Source organism: Parasteatoda tepidariorum, chromosome 9 (assembly GCF_043381705.1).
Source record: "Parasteatoda tepidariorum isolate YZ-2023 chromosome 9, CAS_Ptep_4.0, whole genome shotgun sequence".
NCBI classification, from domain to species: domain Eukaryota; kingdom Metazoa; phylum Arthropoda; class Arachnida; order Araneae; family Theridiidae; genus Parasteatoda; species Parasteatoda tepidariorum.
This window is the reverse complement of record NC_092212.1, coordinates 86339501-86356581: the sequence shown is the minus strand read 5'-3', so window position 1 is coordinate 86356581 and position 17081 is coordinate 86339501. Positions and strand designations below refer to the sequence as shown.

At 32.1% G+C, this 17081-nt stretch overlaps 1 protein-coding gene across 1 annotated transcript in view; it reads right to left on the bottom strand.

Moving 5' to 3' along the window:
- Positions 1-8530: 8530 nt before the first annotated feature.
- Positions 8531-17081, bottom strand: part of LOC107437127 (uncharacterized) — a 28207-nt gene continuing 19656 nt past the window's right edge. The window contains exon 6 of the mRNA XM_016049028.4: positions 8531-8625. Within this exon, the coding sequence (XP_015904514.1) occupies positions 8608-8625 (18 nt within the window). The 3' untranslated portion in view covers positions 8531-8607. The remainder of the gene's footprint in view (positions 8626-17081) is intronic.

Below are 17081 nucleotides of genomic sequence, written 5' to 3'. Positions count from 1 at the left end.
AACTCCGAAAATAAATTGGATAACTTCCAATCACCGCAGATTATCATTATTTTTTGCTTTGCTTCCAGCCGAGTAAAAATGTGATAAAACAAAATGTATTGACGAATTCTGATATGCCCAAGTTTCATCGGGATAATAAATATTTGCAATATATACGTACCCCAGTTAACTCGGGATAATCAGGGAAGCAGTTAAAAGGTTTTACAAATATAGTCAATTAATTTTTTACCTTGCATTAGCCCATTATTGTAAAAATATACATTGTTTTTACAGAACTATGCATTATTAAAAATTCATACAATTTTGTAAAATATTTAATTAATTTTCTATGAAGAATGAAAATTTTAGTTTTACACACTTCTATCTGAATTAAAACTAAAAATGATAAGAACCATCATGGTNTGTTTTGTACAACTTGGTAAAACTCTGACAGTAATATTTAATGTTTCTTCAAACATAAAAGAGTCCTACAAAAAATTTTGATAAAGTTGCGGCCCGCCATTTGATTTGTGTGCTTAATTGTGGCCCCCGGCCTCATGTAAGTTGGAAACCCCTGTTGTACAAAATACGTCTGCAGTCTCACACATAGCTAAACTCCGACACAAATATTGGCAAACATCCAATCACAGCAGATTATTATTATTTTTTGTTTTCCTTCTGGCCGAATAAAAAACGTGATAAAACAAAACGTTTAGACAAATTCTGCTTTGGCCGAAATTATTCGGGATGATCAGAGAAGCGGTGAGGTAGTTTGAAGGGCTTTTGAGCTGCTTTAAACAAATTCAAATTGAACGTCTCGTGTTTAGTAGAAATTATTTTGAAATAATAATATTTAATAATAATGCAACTATTTAAACTTAATTAAAATTAACTCTTTTGATAAAATTAACTAAATAATGTAGCTGGAAAATATTTCGCATAAAAACGTCTTTTGCGTTACGTTGCGAGCTTTTTAAGTTTTGTGCCAACATTATACAAATGATTATGTCATAAAATATATTTCTCGTTTTTAAAACTTGATGCTATAGTGCGTCTACTACTATAAAATTCCAATTCACTGGTATATAAGACATGTTAACTCGATTTTATAATAAGGCACCTTTTCATAGATTAAGGTTGATGGTGTCGATATCTACTTTCACCCCATTGGTGACCCGGACGTGATGTGAACCTGCCTACCTTGACAGAAACTCCCACTTCGAAATGAACACGCCTATTTTGGCCTTTGATGGTGGGTCCACATTGAACAGTTGACTTGCAACATGTGACTGCGATATTATCCACCTCCTCGCGCTGTTGCTATTCAGTCTCGATCACACATAACGTACAACGTGTTCACTCGACTGCTAAAGGCAACACAGGAGCAACCACGACTGTGAACTTAATACAGCTCTTCCAATTTGCACTCAAAAATACGGTGACCTTAATACAGCTCTCCCGGCCTCTCGCAAAACAGCAACTAGTGGTATTCATTCATCGAATTCTATCGCAGCTATAATTCTGGTGGAGAGTATTGTAGTGTGTCTACCACTACAAAAATACAATTCCGTAGTATATAAGACACGTTAACTCGATTGGGATACCTTTTCATAGATGAAGGTTTCTACTCTCCCCATCTGATACTAATATAAAATCTATGGATGTATTTGGACAGAAAATTATTGAAGTTATACTTCTTATGCGGCTTCCAACAAGGTAGCGTTAAACGTTTAACGCTACATTTTTATTGGCCGGGAAATCACTTGGAAGGATTCAGTTTTCCCTCATTTATTTCCATATTGTTTTGGTTCTCACTAGCATAAAAATAATAAAAGTCATAAAGTATTGTTTCTCCCTAAATATTTTTTTAGTTTGTTCTGATACACATATAATTTAATAGGGCAGTACTTTTTATTTTCAAATTTAGTGGATCACAATTGTAAAAAATGAGTGAAAACAATCCCACGGACAATGCGACGGATTTAAGGTTATGTCAAGGTACGTCTCTTGTGAATATCAATTGATTGTTAGGTTTTCTCTTTTGAAATTACATTATGACGCATTCACATACATTATTAATACAAATACATTTTCCATGGCGAGACGATGAGGCAACCACAAGCACTTCCACTGGTTCAAGAGGTCCACGAGGGAAAAATGCACAATATTACCGTGATTACAGAGCACGGAAGCGAGCGGAGCAGGAAAAAGAGTCGTTGAATAGAACTAGTGATCCTTCTACGACTGCTGATTCCTCTACAATTAACGTCGCAGGTTACGAAGTTTAACTTCTTCCGCGCGGAGGGACTCCACGCACTATTTTTTTCAAGTGGATGCTTTCCAGATTAATTTACTACCACTAGAAAAGTTTTGCAGACTTTTCGGAGAGCGGGAAGAAAAATATTTTGTTTCATAAATTATTTACGTTACGTTATTATATTACCCTGACATAGTGTGTCATTTTAATATAGTTTTTAAATAATTTAGTTTGTTTATCTGATGGAAAAAAAAATTAAATTGCAAAGCAATTATTATTTTCGGTTTGGGAAGTTATAAATTAAATAAAGAGCATAAATGGCATTTTTGAAGCGTTTCTACGGTCACTGGCCATATTATTAGAAGCGCTCTAAGATTTTATGTGAAATTATAATTATCATGTGATACTATACAGCTGTATTATTCTTAAACGACTGAAACCGGTTTGTACTTGTTTACGTTCGTGTATTAATGGGTTGACATTGTCATGTAATACGTTTAAAATAAATACAAATAGGAAGTGTATAAAAAATCTTCCGAATGATAACCCATTACATGTGTGTTTAACTATAAAAGTATTGCCTATAAACTCGTGCAAAACATGTAATTAATTTGACCGAATTATTATAATATAATAATGCTTGAAATAGTAAATATTCTATATTTATATAATATATTGCCAAATTTATCCAANCTTCTGGTTGCACGCCTGCCTTAAGGACCCGTTTATTACGAGCACTCGGATTTAACGAGTACATGTTACGGACCCTTTGTGCTCGTTATAAACGAGTTCGACTGTAGTACAATGCTTGATATAATTAATATTCCATATTCTTTTTCAATATATTGTCTCTTTATTTCATCGTCAAATTTATATTATGCATCGTCTCATTTAACACGGATTTGGATACACGAACGTCAACAGGTTCACACCAGGTAAAAACAATAATGCTGTATAAAGTATCATCTGATCATTAAGATTTTGCGTAGAATCTTAGAGTGCGTTTTATGGCCTTGGACTGTATTTTCTCACATTCATTCATTTTGTCTAATGAAAGATCGAAATGACAGGATCCCTATTCAACTAACTTTCCTAAAAAGCCTTCTACTTAGCTACATGCAAATTTTTATGCAGGGGAACTGCAAAACGTGAAGGGAAAAAAAAATTGAAATCCAACATTAAATAACAAAATAATAAAAAAAAGACATCCAATTGAACTTTTTTCCCCTTCCGATTAATATTTCAAACTTAAAAGAACGGCAAACGGAAATCTTTCTTAGAATATCTGCGTACTCTTAAAATGTAGTGCGTTAAAGTCGAAATGTTAAGCGTAGCTACATATTTGCACAAAATAAGGGCGAGAATAAATGTAAAAAATGCTTCCTACGCATAAATCCCGGGACTTGTCATTTTTGGCCGACGAGATCCTCTTGCAAAATGTAATTTGATACCTTTTCTCCATCAAAGGTTTTCGTTGATGGTTTCATCTTGCTCTCGTTAGTGTTACTTAAATACTGCACGACAGATTTATAAATAATGAGTAAAGTTTTTATACTTTGAGTGAAATAATCGTTTTAAGATATCCAATATTTATGCAGGAAAGGCTGCAATCCATAAATTACTTCGATAAAAATCAACTCAAATGAGCTTTCTTTATATCATATCCGTCGTTAATCAGCCGACCCAATTTTTGGGATTTACAACTACTGATGTTCAACTCCGTAGACTTGTCATTTTGAACTCAATCCAGAAGACAAGGGCACTCCTGGATCACGTATCGGAAGAAATTTGCCTTCGTGGAGGACTTTTCGATGGAGCTAACCCCCATTTGTTGCGTCACATGGAGAGGAAGACCACGAAAACCGTGATGCAAGCGGACTCTAACCCGCGATCCGTCTAGCACTTAGGATATTTCGCGTCAGCACTGCGATCTTTGCAAGCCGGAATTCGTACCGACCCGCCATCGCCGGGATTCGAACCTGATTCACCTCATTGGAAGGTTTTATTCCCCTCATCCATCGCTGCTTTGTTTATAGAAATTCTAAATCAAATCTGTTTCGTTGATACTGAAGAAGAAAAAGAATTTTTTGATTGCATTACTTTACCTGACACATTCGCCAACTCAAATATAATGGTTTATTATTAAGTTTCTTCACCCCCACCCCCAATAAAGATTCCGACTGACGTCACTTTACTCACCAACAGACTTAAAATGTATCAATGATCAATCTGTAGAAACTGTTTGGAATGCTATTCATTTCAATCATAGAAGAGAAAATGGCAACATTATAGCCTTAAACACTTTAGTTTGGCTGACGTCACACTCTGTGCCGACGGAACATTTATTTCACACACCGGACAGGGAACGATCAAGACAAATTCAGGCCCAACAAATTCTCCGGGCTCCTCACAAAATATTTTGAAATTAAATTACTCAAGTTTGCATAATATTTTGAGTCCTAACAATAAAATTTAATCTATTGAACTGCATGATTCAGGATTCTAAGAAAGTTTGAAAGCAGATAATTGAAGATTATTTTTCTAAGATAAAATTTACGTATCTATAAATTAATGCAAAATATAAGACCACAAAACAATGTTATGTCAAAATAAAAGTAGTTTGGTGACCACAAACAATTGAAATCAGTGATTTTTGCTAAAAGTCACTGATTAGCTGAATTATTTCTTTATTGTAAGCTGTAATTATTCATGTCATGGAAATATATGAACATTAAAATGTATTTTTTTCGTGCTTTAGCAGACTTAAATAATCTTATAGACTCTTCAAAGTTCTGCGGTTTTCATTTTCGACAGAAATGATTGCTGTTATTGATAACATCATTAATGTTATCTTTAAAATATTTAGCAAAATTGAATCTTTTGTAGTTTACTTTATAACAATGGCATCCGTTAAACCTATGAGAAAAGTCCATTTTTTAAAAGTGTCTCTATAAAAATATAATTAAAAAATCATAAATTGTTTACAATTGGGTATAATATGAAAAAAACACAACTACTTCGATTTAGTAGGAACAACGTATGACGCAATGCTAAACGAATGGAATTTAGTTGTTGTTTATTTAGTTATTGTTATTAGTAGTTGTTGTTATTTGCTTTAGTTGTTGTTGTTTATTTAGTTGTATTTAGTTTCAATAACTTTTCTTTATAATGCAATAAAATCTGGCGAGCAGCTATTTAAACGATCGAACACTTTGTTTGTTTATTTGTGGCTTGAAGTTAGGCTCGCAGAAAATGCCGTTCATGGGTTAAATTTAGTAGGAACAACACAACCTGTGACGTAGGCTATATTATACCCAATTGTGATCCTTCACGTTGGTATTTTTTGGGTTTAAGTAATCTGTTACAAAATCACACATTTTGGATTTTATGACATGTATCGATTTTAAGTTTAATCCGTTAACGAAGCGCCGTCATTCGATAAAAATGGATATTAACACTAAACGTACCATAACCGATCAAATGACCGTTTAAGAACTTTTGCATCTCTTATCATCTTATCGTTTTTGCACATTTGACTTCATCATGACTTTTTCTAACAATTATACACGGCTAATATTCTATTTATTATTATTTTGTATTTTGTTTGTTTCGAATAATACTTGTCGTCTACCTATTTCTACCACAAACTGTCATTTGAGCGGGAGAACAATTTATTGCTTTATAAGGTTATCGGATCAGAAATGAGGATGTAATGCGTGTTCAACATATTGCATTCGATGAGTTGCACATTTCTGTAAAAACTGTTGCGTGGTGAGTTCAAATCAGAATAACTGTGAATTCAAATTTCAAGAAAGTACAAAAAAATTTTAGATTTGTGTCAGAAAAAGTGACAAAAACTAAATGTTTTGCTCATATTTTATTTTAATAGCTTTACATCATTTCCAACAAACTGTTAGTTTTTAGCCAGAAAAATGCCCAAAATGATCAAGACATCACAAGTTCTTAGAAGAAATAATATTAATGATAAGAATAATAATAAGAATTATAATTCTTATATATAATTTTACAATTATAAGAATAATAATATGAATTATAGAAATAATAATAATTAAAGGAAATATGTTAGCGGAAAATGTACAAATGGAAACACCCTGATATGTAAGAAAGGCGTTGAGCAATGAATCAAAAATTCTTATTCTTTGTGTATGCAATACATGAAAATTTTGTTTAACTATAATGAAGTTTTTTTAGTTTATTTTCTTCCTAACATCCATATTTCATGCATTCAATCAAGAAACATAAAGTCCGGACATTTGACTGCTTATGGTAGAAATAGGTATTCATTAAGTGTTGGTATGTTTAGCGTTTAATGATAAATTCTAAGAAACCGAAAAGGGAGGATATATTTAATGATGAATAAGATTTCATTTGAATGAATGAGATTTCAATGAATAAGATTTCATTTGCGTAAAAAAAAAGATTTTCTAGTTTGTTTTATTTTTTACATCTTTTATACATTTTTTTCGTTGGCAACTTTACTTTTCTAGCTTCAAATAATTTTTGTTCTCTTCATTGACGTCAGTTGAGTCTTGAGAATGGGCACCTGTTTTTGAGCGCTTGAGAAATATCGAATTTTATTACTATTTTTTAATTATTTGAAGCAAATGAATATATTTTAATAACAAAAAAAAAACCTATTTTGTGATAGTTTTTTTCTTATTAATTTGCATCTCTACATCATCAGTTATTATATATTTCATGCGTCAATTCATTTTGTAGTGAGCTGTCAGACTTCGATGCATTTTCATTATTAGATTAATTTTTTTCACTATTTAATATTTTTTATATCTTTTTCAATCAAAATTTTGATATTCTTGCTTAACGGTCTTCGACTGCTAGCGGTTCAAAAACGATTTTCCTCACATAATAAACATCAAAAATTTGCCAAAAACTCAAAACTTTGCCAGCATATTGCCTGCTGGATAAATTTTGCATAAAGAAAGCAATAAAATCAAATTTTAATAGAGAGAACAATGCTTTTAACATAAAAAAAAACATTGGCACTTTACGGATATGAAGGAAATAGTATATGCGATTTTTTCATACTACACCTGGAATTTGCATGACAGAGTTAATTTTATTTTACTACCGTCGTTGAACAACAAGCGACTACTAACGTTCATCTCCGTAGCCCTGTCCTTTTGAACCCAGTCCAGAAGACAAAGGAATTCCTGGATCATGTTTTGAGAGAAATTTGCCTTCGGGGATTTGCTTTTTGATAGAACTAACCAGCATTTGCTTTACATGGAGAAGAAAACAAACGAAAACCTCCCCCGGTCAGCCTGACGGCAACGGAGCTCTAAATTACGATCCGCCTACAACTGAGGATATTTTAAGTCAGCACTGTGGTCGGTGCGAGCCGGTAGCGGAATTCGTATCTACCTGCCATAGCTGTGATTCGAACCTGGTTCACCTCATTAGAAGGCGAGCGTCAGATTGCATTTAACGTCCATCAAAATTCGGGCCACTTATCATGTTATTAGAGTGCTGAAAGTACATTTGGAATCTGTAACCAGTGGTCAGAAAAACTACATTATTTTTGTAGTTTAATACATTTATAACAAGTTTGTTACAAATGTAGTTAACTGAGCCGTGATCGCTCAGGGGATAGAGGATTCGCCTTCCAATAACGAGAACCGGGTTCGAATCCCACAGTTAATACTGGTTGATGCGAATTTCGCCCCCTGCTCGCACCGACCACAGTCCTGACGTAAAATATCCTCAGTGGTTGACGGATCATGTGTTAGAGTCCCTTTGCCTTCAGGGTAACCGTGGGAATTTTTCGTTGTTTTTCTCTCCGTATAACGCGAATACGGGTTAGTTCCATCAAAAAGTCCTCCACGAAGGCATTAAATTTCTCCCAATACTCGATCCAGGAGTTCCCTTGTCTTCTGAATTGGGTTTAAAATGACAAGGCTAAGAAGTTGAACAAGGGTAGTTATAAACCTAAAATTGGGTCAGCTGTTCAATTACTGTTATAAAAAAGAAGGAAAAAAACAGTATCGAAGAGGGCAATTTTTTCACATCTTCAAAAATTTTAATCTGTCGGTTTCTTTTGAAGGTCTATAACGAAGAAGGAAAAAAAAACATTACGAAACAATTTTCAGAATATTATGAACTATTTATAATAATTTCATATTTATTATTTAAAAAAAATATTGAAATGCATTTCTGAGGAAAAAATGGAGTTAGGGTAGCAGAAAATCGCCATTTGATAAGAGTCACCCTATGGCAACTATTGCCCAATGTGTTTACTTGTTACATAAAAGGATGTTTCTTTTCTGCATGGACTAATCATATTTATTGAACAGACTTAATACAGAGAGAGAGATGAGTGTCTTCTTCTTCTTTCACATCCTATTCAGCTTCTATAAAGATAAAATGAAAGTCAGTGAATGAGTTGAAAACATAAACAATCATTTGAATATGAAATGCAGAGGCAAGGGATGTAAGATAATCTCAGACGAAGACCTTCTTTGCAAATGCACCAGTCATCAACACTCTTAAGAGTCCAGGTAATGAGAACAGTTCTAATTTGTTTAAGACCGTTTTCTGTTACTCTACAATTTTTTCATTACATAGTTTTCAAAGTAAGTTACCCATAAATGGCAAGTTAAATCGGACTCATTGCTATACCCTCCCAAATGTTACGCATTAATTTTTCAATGCATTTGTATAAAAAGTTGGAGGTAAACATTATTTCAGAAGATCACTGCAAGTTCAATACAAGGTAAAGAAAAACAAAATCTAGGAAAAGAAAAACAAAATCCAGAAAAAAGTTGGGATAGCGTTAATACGATCACTGGCTATCCATGGGTCAAATGATTTTCTTTCTGGATTGACTCCGTTAAACATTTCAAATCATGGGTCTCCATGGATGTTTGTCGTCTGATTGATTTTCATATCTCCTGCCTATATACTTGCTTCGAGACGCCACAAAATACTTTTTCTTCTTCATATTTATATTGAAATCACCGTCAAGTCAGTCACTATACGTTAATAATAAAAGGAATATTAAAAAAAATACTTTAAATTATTACCACGTAAATGCATTAAAAATGCCTGCTAGTGAAAATAAAAATAAGAACAGCAGCGGTTGCCATAGTAACGCATGCACACTGTTTACTATTATTCTTGAACACAGTTCGAAAGTGTGTGGACGCCATACAATCCAAACCCATTTTGTCAATGGGTAATAAACATTTCTATTACTCTATTTTTTAAGAAGAAATTTTTTTTTTGTTTGTCTGGCCTATCCATAGTAGGATGCATCACTTTCGAGAGAAGAAGTGAGCCTTAAAGGATGTGTAGTTTATTCTTGGTACACCAAGAATAGCTTCTGGTGAAGATGCCATTTTTGGTATTCATTCATAGTAAGTCACACAAGAATGTTACTTTGAGCTTAAATGCACAGAGAGAACATGAATTCTAACTAAATTTAACCCAACAGGAGAAATTAAATATTAAAAAAAATATTGAATCCAGTTCAAAGATAGTTAAAAATTAAAATGTAGTTATCTTTGCTACACAACTGAAAACGTACATATATTTTGAAACGGACATATATATATTGAAAACATACATAGATATTGATTCTGTTGAGCAGCGCGAAGAATACAACAAATTCTCGATTGTGGAAAATCTCCAGCCAAAGTATGCCAAAATGGACGTGTTCGGAAACGAAAATAATTCACAGTATCTCCATTATTGATACTTATTAATTATTAAATTATTATTAATATCTTTAAAAGTTTAATTTGGTGTTGAGTAAAACAAAATTATTTTTAAACTGTAAATTCGGAGAGATATTACAGTTTTAAGCTTTTTAGTCTCTTTAAAAAATTTAGCTTACTTAATTTTAGACTATTTAGAAAATATAGTTTTTTAAATGTACTCTTTCAGTTTGCGTCTTGTAGTTCGTTGAGGAGAAATCAAAATGTCGAATTTAAATTGATTTTACTCGAAACATTTAGAAAAATTGCATTGGCATCAAGCATGGTACTCCGGTTGAAACTTCAGCAATCAAATGAGAAAAGGTCAAAAATTTGATTCACGATAAATTCTATTCGGAGGTTTAAATTTTGTCTGAAACAGTTAGAAAACAAATGAAACTTTTATTGTCATCCAATAACGAAGTTGACATTTGACCATTTTCTTATGAGGAGTCAAAATTTTGATGAACGACAAATTCTCTGAATATCCTACTACACTATAGAAATCTAATGTCCCATATTGTCATATTATAACATAATTTACTATCAGTAAGAATTTAACTAGTAATATGAACACTTTTCTTGATTGTCATCAGCATAATATTAAATTAAAATTACAAAGGCATTGTTTACTTGTAAAATATTGCTTACTTAATATACTTAATTTAATGGTCTTTACTTACGTATGATGTTGATTATTTTTGTTCAAATTTAAGACATAAGGCTAAACTTAATTGCTTTACAATTAATAAAACAAGTGAGTTATACTTACTTTTATATTTCGCTTTACCCTGTTAACATATGTACCGAATTAAAATAATGAATCACATAATTATGAAATATTATAACTTTCGTATTAGTATTAAGCAATCTCTTAAGCAAAAAATATTTTAACGACTTTTTATAGCACCCAAAAATTAAATAAGAATTAAAAAAAACTTAATCGTAGATGAAATTGCACTGGTAATTTTGAGAGAATTTGTTAAGACAATAAAACTTTAAATCTTATTTAAGTTATTACAAAGAAAAATGATTCATGATCACTAAGGCCCGGATTTTGATGACATTTGCATTTTTTTGCATTTTTTGCATTTTTGGACATTTTTTGTCCTTTAGAGCAATTTTTTAGATTTATAGGGCATCAACAAAANTAAGTGAGACCGTCTTTTTCAAGTACGCACCAATAACATCAGTAAACGTTGAAAGAAGCTTCTCCAGGTATAAAAATTTACTTTCAGACTAGGGACTCTCGTTTACATTTCAAAATAAAAAAAAAAAATTAATAATCCAATGTAATTCTGATATTTAGTAATATTATGAGATGGGAGTTGTTATATCCCTCAAAGTTTCTCTACAAAGGAAAAATATTTTGGTGTCAATATATTTTCCTTTTTTTGTTATTTTGTTATTTGTTGTCAAACATATTTTTCAAACTTTAATGAACGTAGAACAAGTATTGCATTGCTTTATATTTTGAAATGACTCATAATAATTTTAAAGAGCAAAACATTTTTTTAATTCAATATTTTTACTTTATTTAAGGCATTTTGCGCAATTTTTGCATTTTTAAGGTCATTTTTTGCCCTTTTTAAGGTCATTTTTTGCCCTTTTTAAGGGCATTAGTTGAGATTTTTTAGGTCATCAAAATCCGGGCTCTAATGATCACAAATAGACAAGACTGACATAAAAATGTTTGGTTTAAGGAAGCTAGAGCAAATAGAATTATTTTTAGAACTGAATTTTCCAGAATTCAGTTAAGTGAATCTCAACTAAAAAAAAAAAATGTTTTGTCAACATTTTCTAAATTTATTTTTTCAAGATTTGGTTTTATAGGTGTTTTCAGATTTTTTGTTCTATCCTCACTTTCATGCCCGAAAAAAGTTTCCTCTTTCGCGACTTGTACTAAAAAAGAACCTAAATTTTGCAACATTCGGTCGATGGATTAACACAGATCAAAAAGTGAATAAAGATAGCCAAATGCTACAGAATAAAATATTTTTGCTTACAATTATTGAAAATATTAACTGGAGTTAAAACCCCATTTATGATATGTTTCGAGATGGAATCTTTTGTCAACAGTTTTTCGACTCCTTTAGATGGCGAGTTCATTCTTGTAACAACTTTTCTGACAGTGCCTTCAGTGATTCCATTCAGTGAAGCATTCTCTAAATTACAGCTTTGCTCGTGCAGTTGCGACTTCTGACTGGGTCTTCATTTAAACACTGCCCAGAAAACCTTATGGCAACCTTGTCTTGGAATTTTCTTTTTAGTGTCAAGAAAATATTTGCTCTGAAAACATTTATTCAATAAAGTAAAATATTGCAGTTTTAAACCTTAAAGTTATGTTTGGGCGACCACCGGTCAAGTTATATTCTTCCTTACAAAAGAAACTTTATCAGTTCATTTTAATAAAACAAACGCACCATTAGGTACTTATAAGATTGATAAGAGGCAGTTCACTTATTGATACGGAGATCTTCCACACATCTGACCAATGATGTCGGCGCTACATAATCAGCAAAATGGCGTATTCAAGTGTCTCTACACAAGTTAGAATGTTAATGAATGATACGTTAGTAAATGACAGAGCCGTATCGCACATCGAATTACTTGAAAGATAATTCTTTCACTTAACTTTGATTTTTCATTTGTTTATGCATTTTATTGTAACCATGATATATTTTTGTTTTGTGCAACTTCGAAGCATAATGAGTCTGTTTATGTTCCTCTGTCTTTGCGCTAAATCTCTGTGTAAATATAGAGTGCAAGAATTGTAATCTTTGAGAAAGAATCTTTGTAAAAGAATGCGTCACTTGAGAGAATGGATACTTGTTGGGCTTGCCTTACTCGAAATAGAATGGAAAGAACAGTTGCTTACGTAAGCAAATGCCACACTTCAACGATCCATCAGGATACCCACACACTACGTCACTTGCAGGTATCCCCATTCGAAATAATGGGTTTTCTTGTTTATCTTTGATATCAGTTCTTGACAAATTGTGATTAAAATTAATATTCAATAGTAATGATGACGATAAAAACTATTGCACATCACTATTGCTTTTTATTAAAAAGATTTTGCAGACAAAAGTTTTTAGTCCGGTTTTGCATTCTTCAGACAAAAGCAGTCCATTCCAGATTCTAGCTCGGATTCCATCTTACGGTCTTTCTTTTTTNATGTTTTTTTTTTTTTTTTTTTAAGTTGTTCTTTCGGCATTGTTTCACTGCATGTGAAAATAAAATAAAAAATTCAGTCGATGTTTTACATAAATTTATAAACCGGCATAATTCCTTAAAAGTGGAACATGTTTTTTTTTTCAATTAACATTTAATATAAAATATGTAAACTGACATGTTTCTCAGTATGCTTTATTTTTATGTTTCAGTATGTTTAATTAAAAGGAAATGTTTTATTTTTTCTTTCTTTCTTTTCTTTTCAAACGACATTTTACAGATTTATAGATTTCAAAATTTACTCTAAAAATATTCCTCCTTTTTTAATTTAAAGTTATCAAATCATGTTTACTTAAAAGTCAAAATTCACAGTATGTTTTGTTTCTGTTACGCCAATTCATTAATATCCATTATATTATACTGTATGCGGATTTATTTATTCTTTCGTTTTACAAATGAACATTAAAATTATTTTAAAATCTCTTATTCATACGTAGGATTTCTTTCTGCCTTACCTTTTACGTGAAATTCAGCTAACATAGAAGGTTTATTGGAATTGATTTTATCGCTAAGTAAAGGAAAAGAGCTTTTAGATTCGGGGAAGAAAATAAAATTTTGCATAATTTAATATATTTCTCAAAATGTGACTTTAGTGGTACCGAAGAACAATTACGAGAAAAAAATTTCTACGAAGAAAAGGCATTTCCTGCCCCAGAGAGCGATAATAACTGTTTCTTGGATCGATGTCCACCCCCGCACGAATTCTACACTATGTCCCAAACTCCCACGCATCGACCTTTTCCTGACGCGTGTACCCCCCCTTCTCTCCAGGAAATTCGGAGCTCTTTCTTGGGTATCCTAGCAACAGATGCTGTGTCCTTCCAAAGATACGATCTCATGAACCGAGTTAAACCACCACCAAGACCTGATGATTAATATATNACTGCTGTCTATAATAGAACAGTAGTTAATCTGTTTCCCAAAACCACCTGCAGAAACAAGCTTCCAAAAAAGTTAGAAAGAAAAAAAATTGCCAAGGATTTTAAAATATGTTCTAAAATAAAAATAAAAAATTCCAAAATCTCAGAAAATGTCAGTAAAGGGCAAAATTTTTAAAAAGAAAAAAAAATTAAAAATCTGAGTCTTAATTAAGAGCTACTGTAGGGGCCTCAACTTTAACACATACAATTAAAAAAGCAAATCCCATTGAGTAAATAATGTTTGTATATTTAAAACACACAACAAGAACAAATAAGCATTGAAAATTAATTTCACAAGTATTACTTATTAATTTTACTTCTATTATATCAACTCCCTTCTTCATTCGAAACTTCGCTCATTAGCAGACTGTATAGATGGAGAGAAGCGTGCTACGGAACCCGAAACATGATTCTCTTATTTAAATATTTATTAATGTATAAAATATTTAGTTATAAAATATTTCATAAGAGATTTTTCATTATTTTATCAAATAAGGTCTTATCAGTCTATATCTAGTCTAGTTATGAATTTGTTTTTAAAACGAATAAACCGAATTCTTCGAAATGAAAAGAAAGGCTGTTATTATAGGGAAACATATATATTTCTTCTATTTTGAAAATTGCTGTAGGAAATACAATATTTGATAAATGATTTTCATAATTTGTTCGCTTTTATTAGAAATATTATATTTTATTTTTAAAAAATGCAATTTCTATTTCATTTTACTTGAAATAATTTCACCCGAAAGATCAAAGAAATTATGAATACCAAGTTGGATCGAAATAAAATGAGTGGTTCCAAAAAAAGTTATAAAAAGTACTAACTTGTGGAACCGCTCGAACTCTTCGACGGAACCCTAGGATTCCGCGGAACAGCATTCGGGAAACGTTGAGCTAGAGTACTCAAATCTCTATGGAGGCTCTGTACCTGATAACAATACAAATTTCACGCGTTTTCAGTTCTTTATAAGTATAAATAATCTTCTTCTTCTTCAGGAGCGCACCAGCCCTTTGCAGGCCTTGGCTGCCTCAACGGCACGCCTTCTCCAGCTCCCTCTGTCCATGGCAACTCCCCTCCAGTTCTTAAGTTTCAGGACTTTGAGGTCGTTTTCAGTGTCTTTGAGCCATCGAGTAGGTGGTCTACCTCTAGAGCTGGACCCCTGAGGGTTCTTGAAGGTGGCAATTTTTACAGGGCTATCTTCAGAGCCTCTCCATATATAGTAGTATAAATAATAGTGATTTTATAATGAATCGAAACATTTTCAACTTATTAGAATGTTGAAATTATTTCCGGATTCTGTGACTGTTAATAAAACAATCGTTTCCTGTCGGCAGAATTTATTGTGATTCTATCGCTAGATTGCATTTATCGTCCATCAAAATTCGGGAGGGTATCTTATTAGAGAGCTGAAAGTACATTTGGAATCCAGAGGTTGGAAAAACTACATTATTTTTGTAGCTTACTACAATTGTAACTACTTTGTTACAAATGTAGTTAACTACAACTACATTTTTTTTTAAAAATTTAGTGACTGCGAAGTACTTTGAAATTGTAGCGACTTCTTCGCTACTTAAAGAAATCGAACTTTTCTGAAGAAATTAATTCACAGAGCGTGAGAATGTTCGAAAGGGTTTTGAATTGGTTTATATTAATCACGAAGAATTATTCAGAAATATTTATTCATGTTTACATCAGCTATTTTGTTATTCTAAAACATTTTTGTTCGAATTTGTACCTTTAGTCTTCGATTTTAAATGCCCTTCTTGACAGCGAATAATGGGGATGCTAGGAAATTATCAAATACTTGCTATTTCATTAAGCGTTTAATGCTCTCTTTTTTCTTCCTTTTAAGAAATTAACCGCTTCCTTTGCTAATTTTTTAAAGAAAAAAAAAATGCAAAAAATCAACTTATTTTTTTATTCCATTCATAAATACAAGGAACTAAAACAAAACATAATACACAAGTTCTAAGTTTTTTTATGCGTGAAAAATATTTAATTTACAATCAGTTTACTATCCCAAACTATCTCAGGCAAAATGAAAAAATTGAAACAGGAGTCCTTAGCAACCTATTCTACGCACATTACCCTAATACAAAACCTTAGAAAACAACCTTCTATATAAAAACCTTAGATCGAGATTGACGTAGGGTTTTCAAGTGTTAAAAAATCCTTTAATGAAGCTATTCTTAAGGTGAAAATAATCTTGAATCTAGGTCATTAAAATGTTTTTTTAGCAAAGCCTTGTGTGCTCAGCTAAAATCCACTTTGTCACGATATTTTAATGGACGATGCCATTGGATCCTATCGCTAGTGTGACGTCAGCTAAAACGTCATGATGAACCTAAGTGACAATACTTTTTAAAAAAGCTTTAAAAAATATATAATTTTTAATCCTTTTAGGATGAAAGGTTTGAAACAGCAATATTTTTGCTCTATTGAAAAATGGTTTTTAGTACAAACATTTTTGTGACAGTAAAATGAAAACTCTGACTCAATATTGCCGTAAGGTTATATGTCTTCTGGGTAATAATATTGGATGGTGCGCTTTTATAAGATTAGGCGTAAAAGTCAATCGGAAACAGTAACCCGGAAGTCTTTCGACACATTTTAAACACTATCACTATCTGTGCTTAGTAGATTTGTAGCTCACCAATCAAGTTCTGTTAATAGCGATCAGAAGTGCGTGAATCGGATGCAGTGGGAACGATCCGGAATTCCAAAGGGAATAAATTCTGCTGACTAAATAGAATTGAAAATAAACAGGAAAGGAAGCTAAAAGAAGCTTGATGAACCCATGGAGGTGACTCACGAATGTACACTTCGATTATCGATGTCGCACGCAAATGATGAAACGCTTTATTATTCCTCATTTTTTCCCCAGCTGTTTCTCTGCAGTTAAACAATAAAGGGTATGAAAATCAATTCAGGCGGTTATCTAAAGGAATCCAATATTT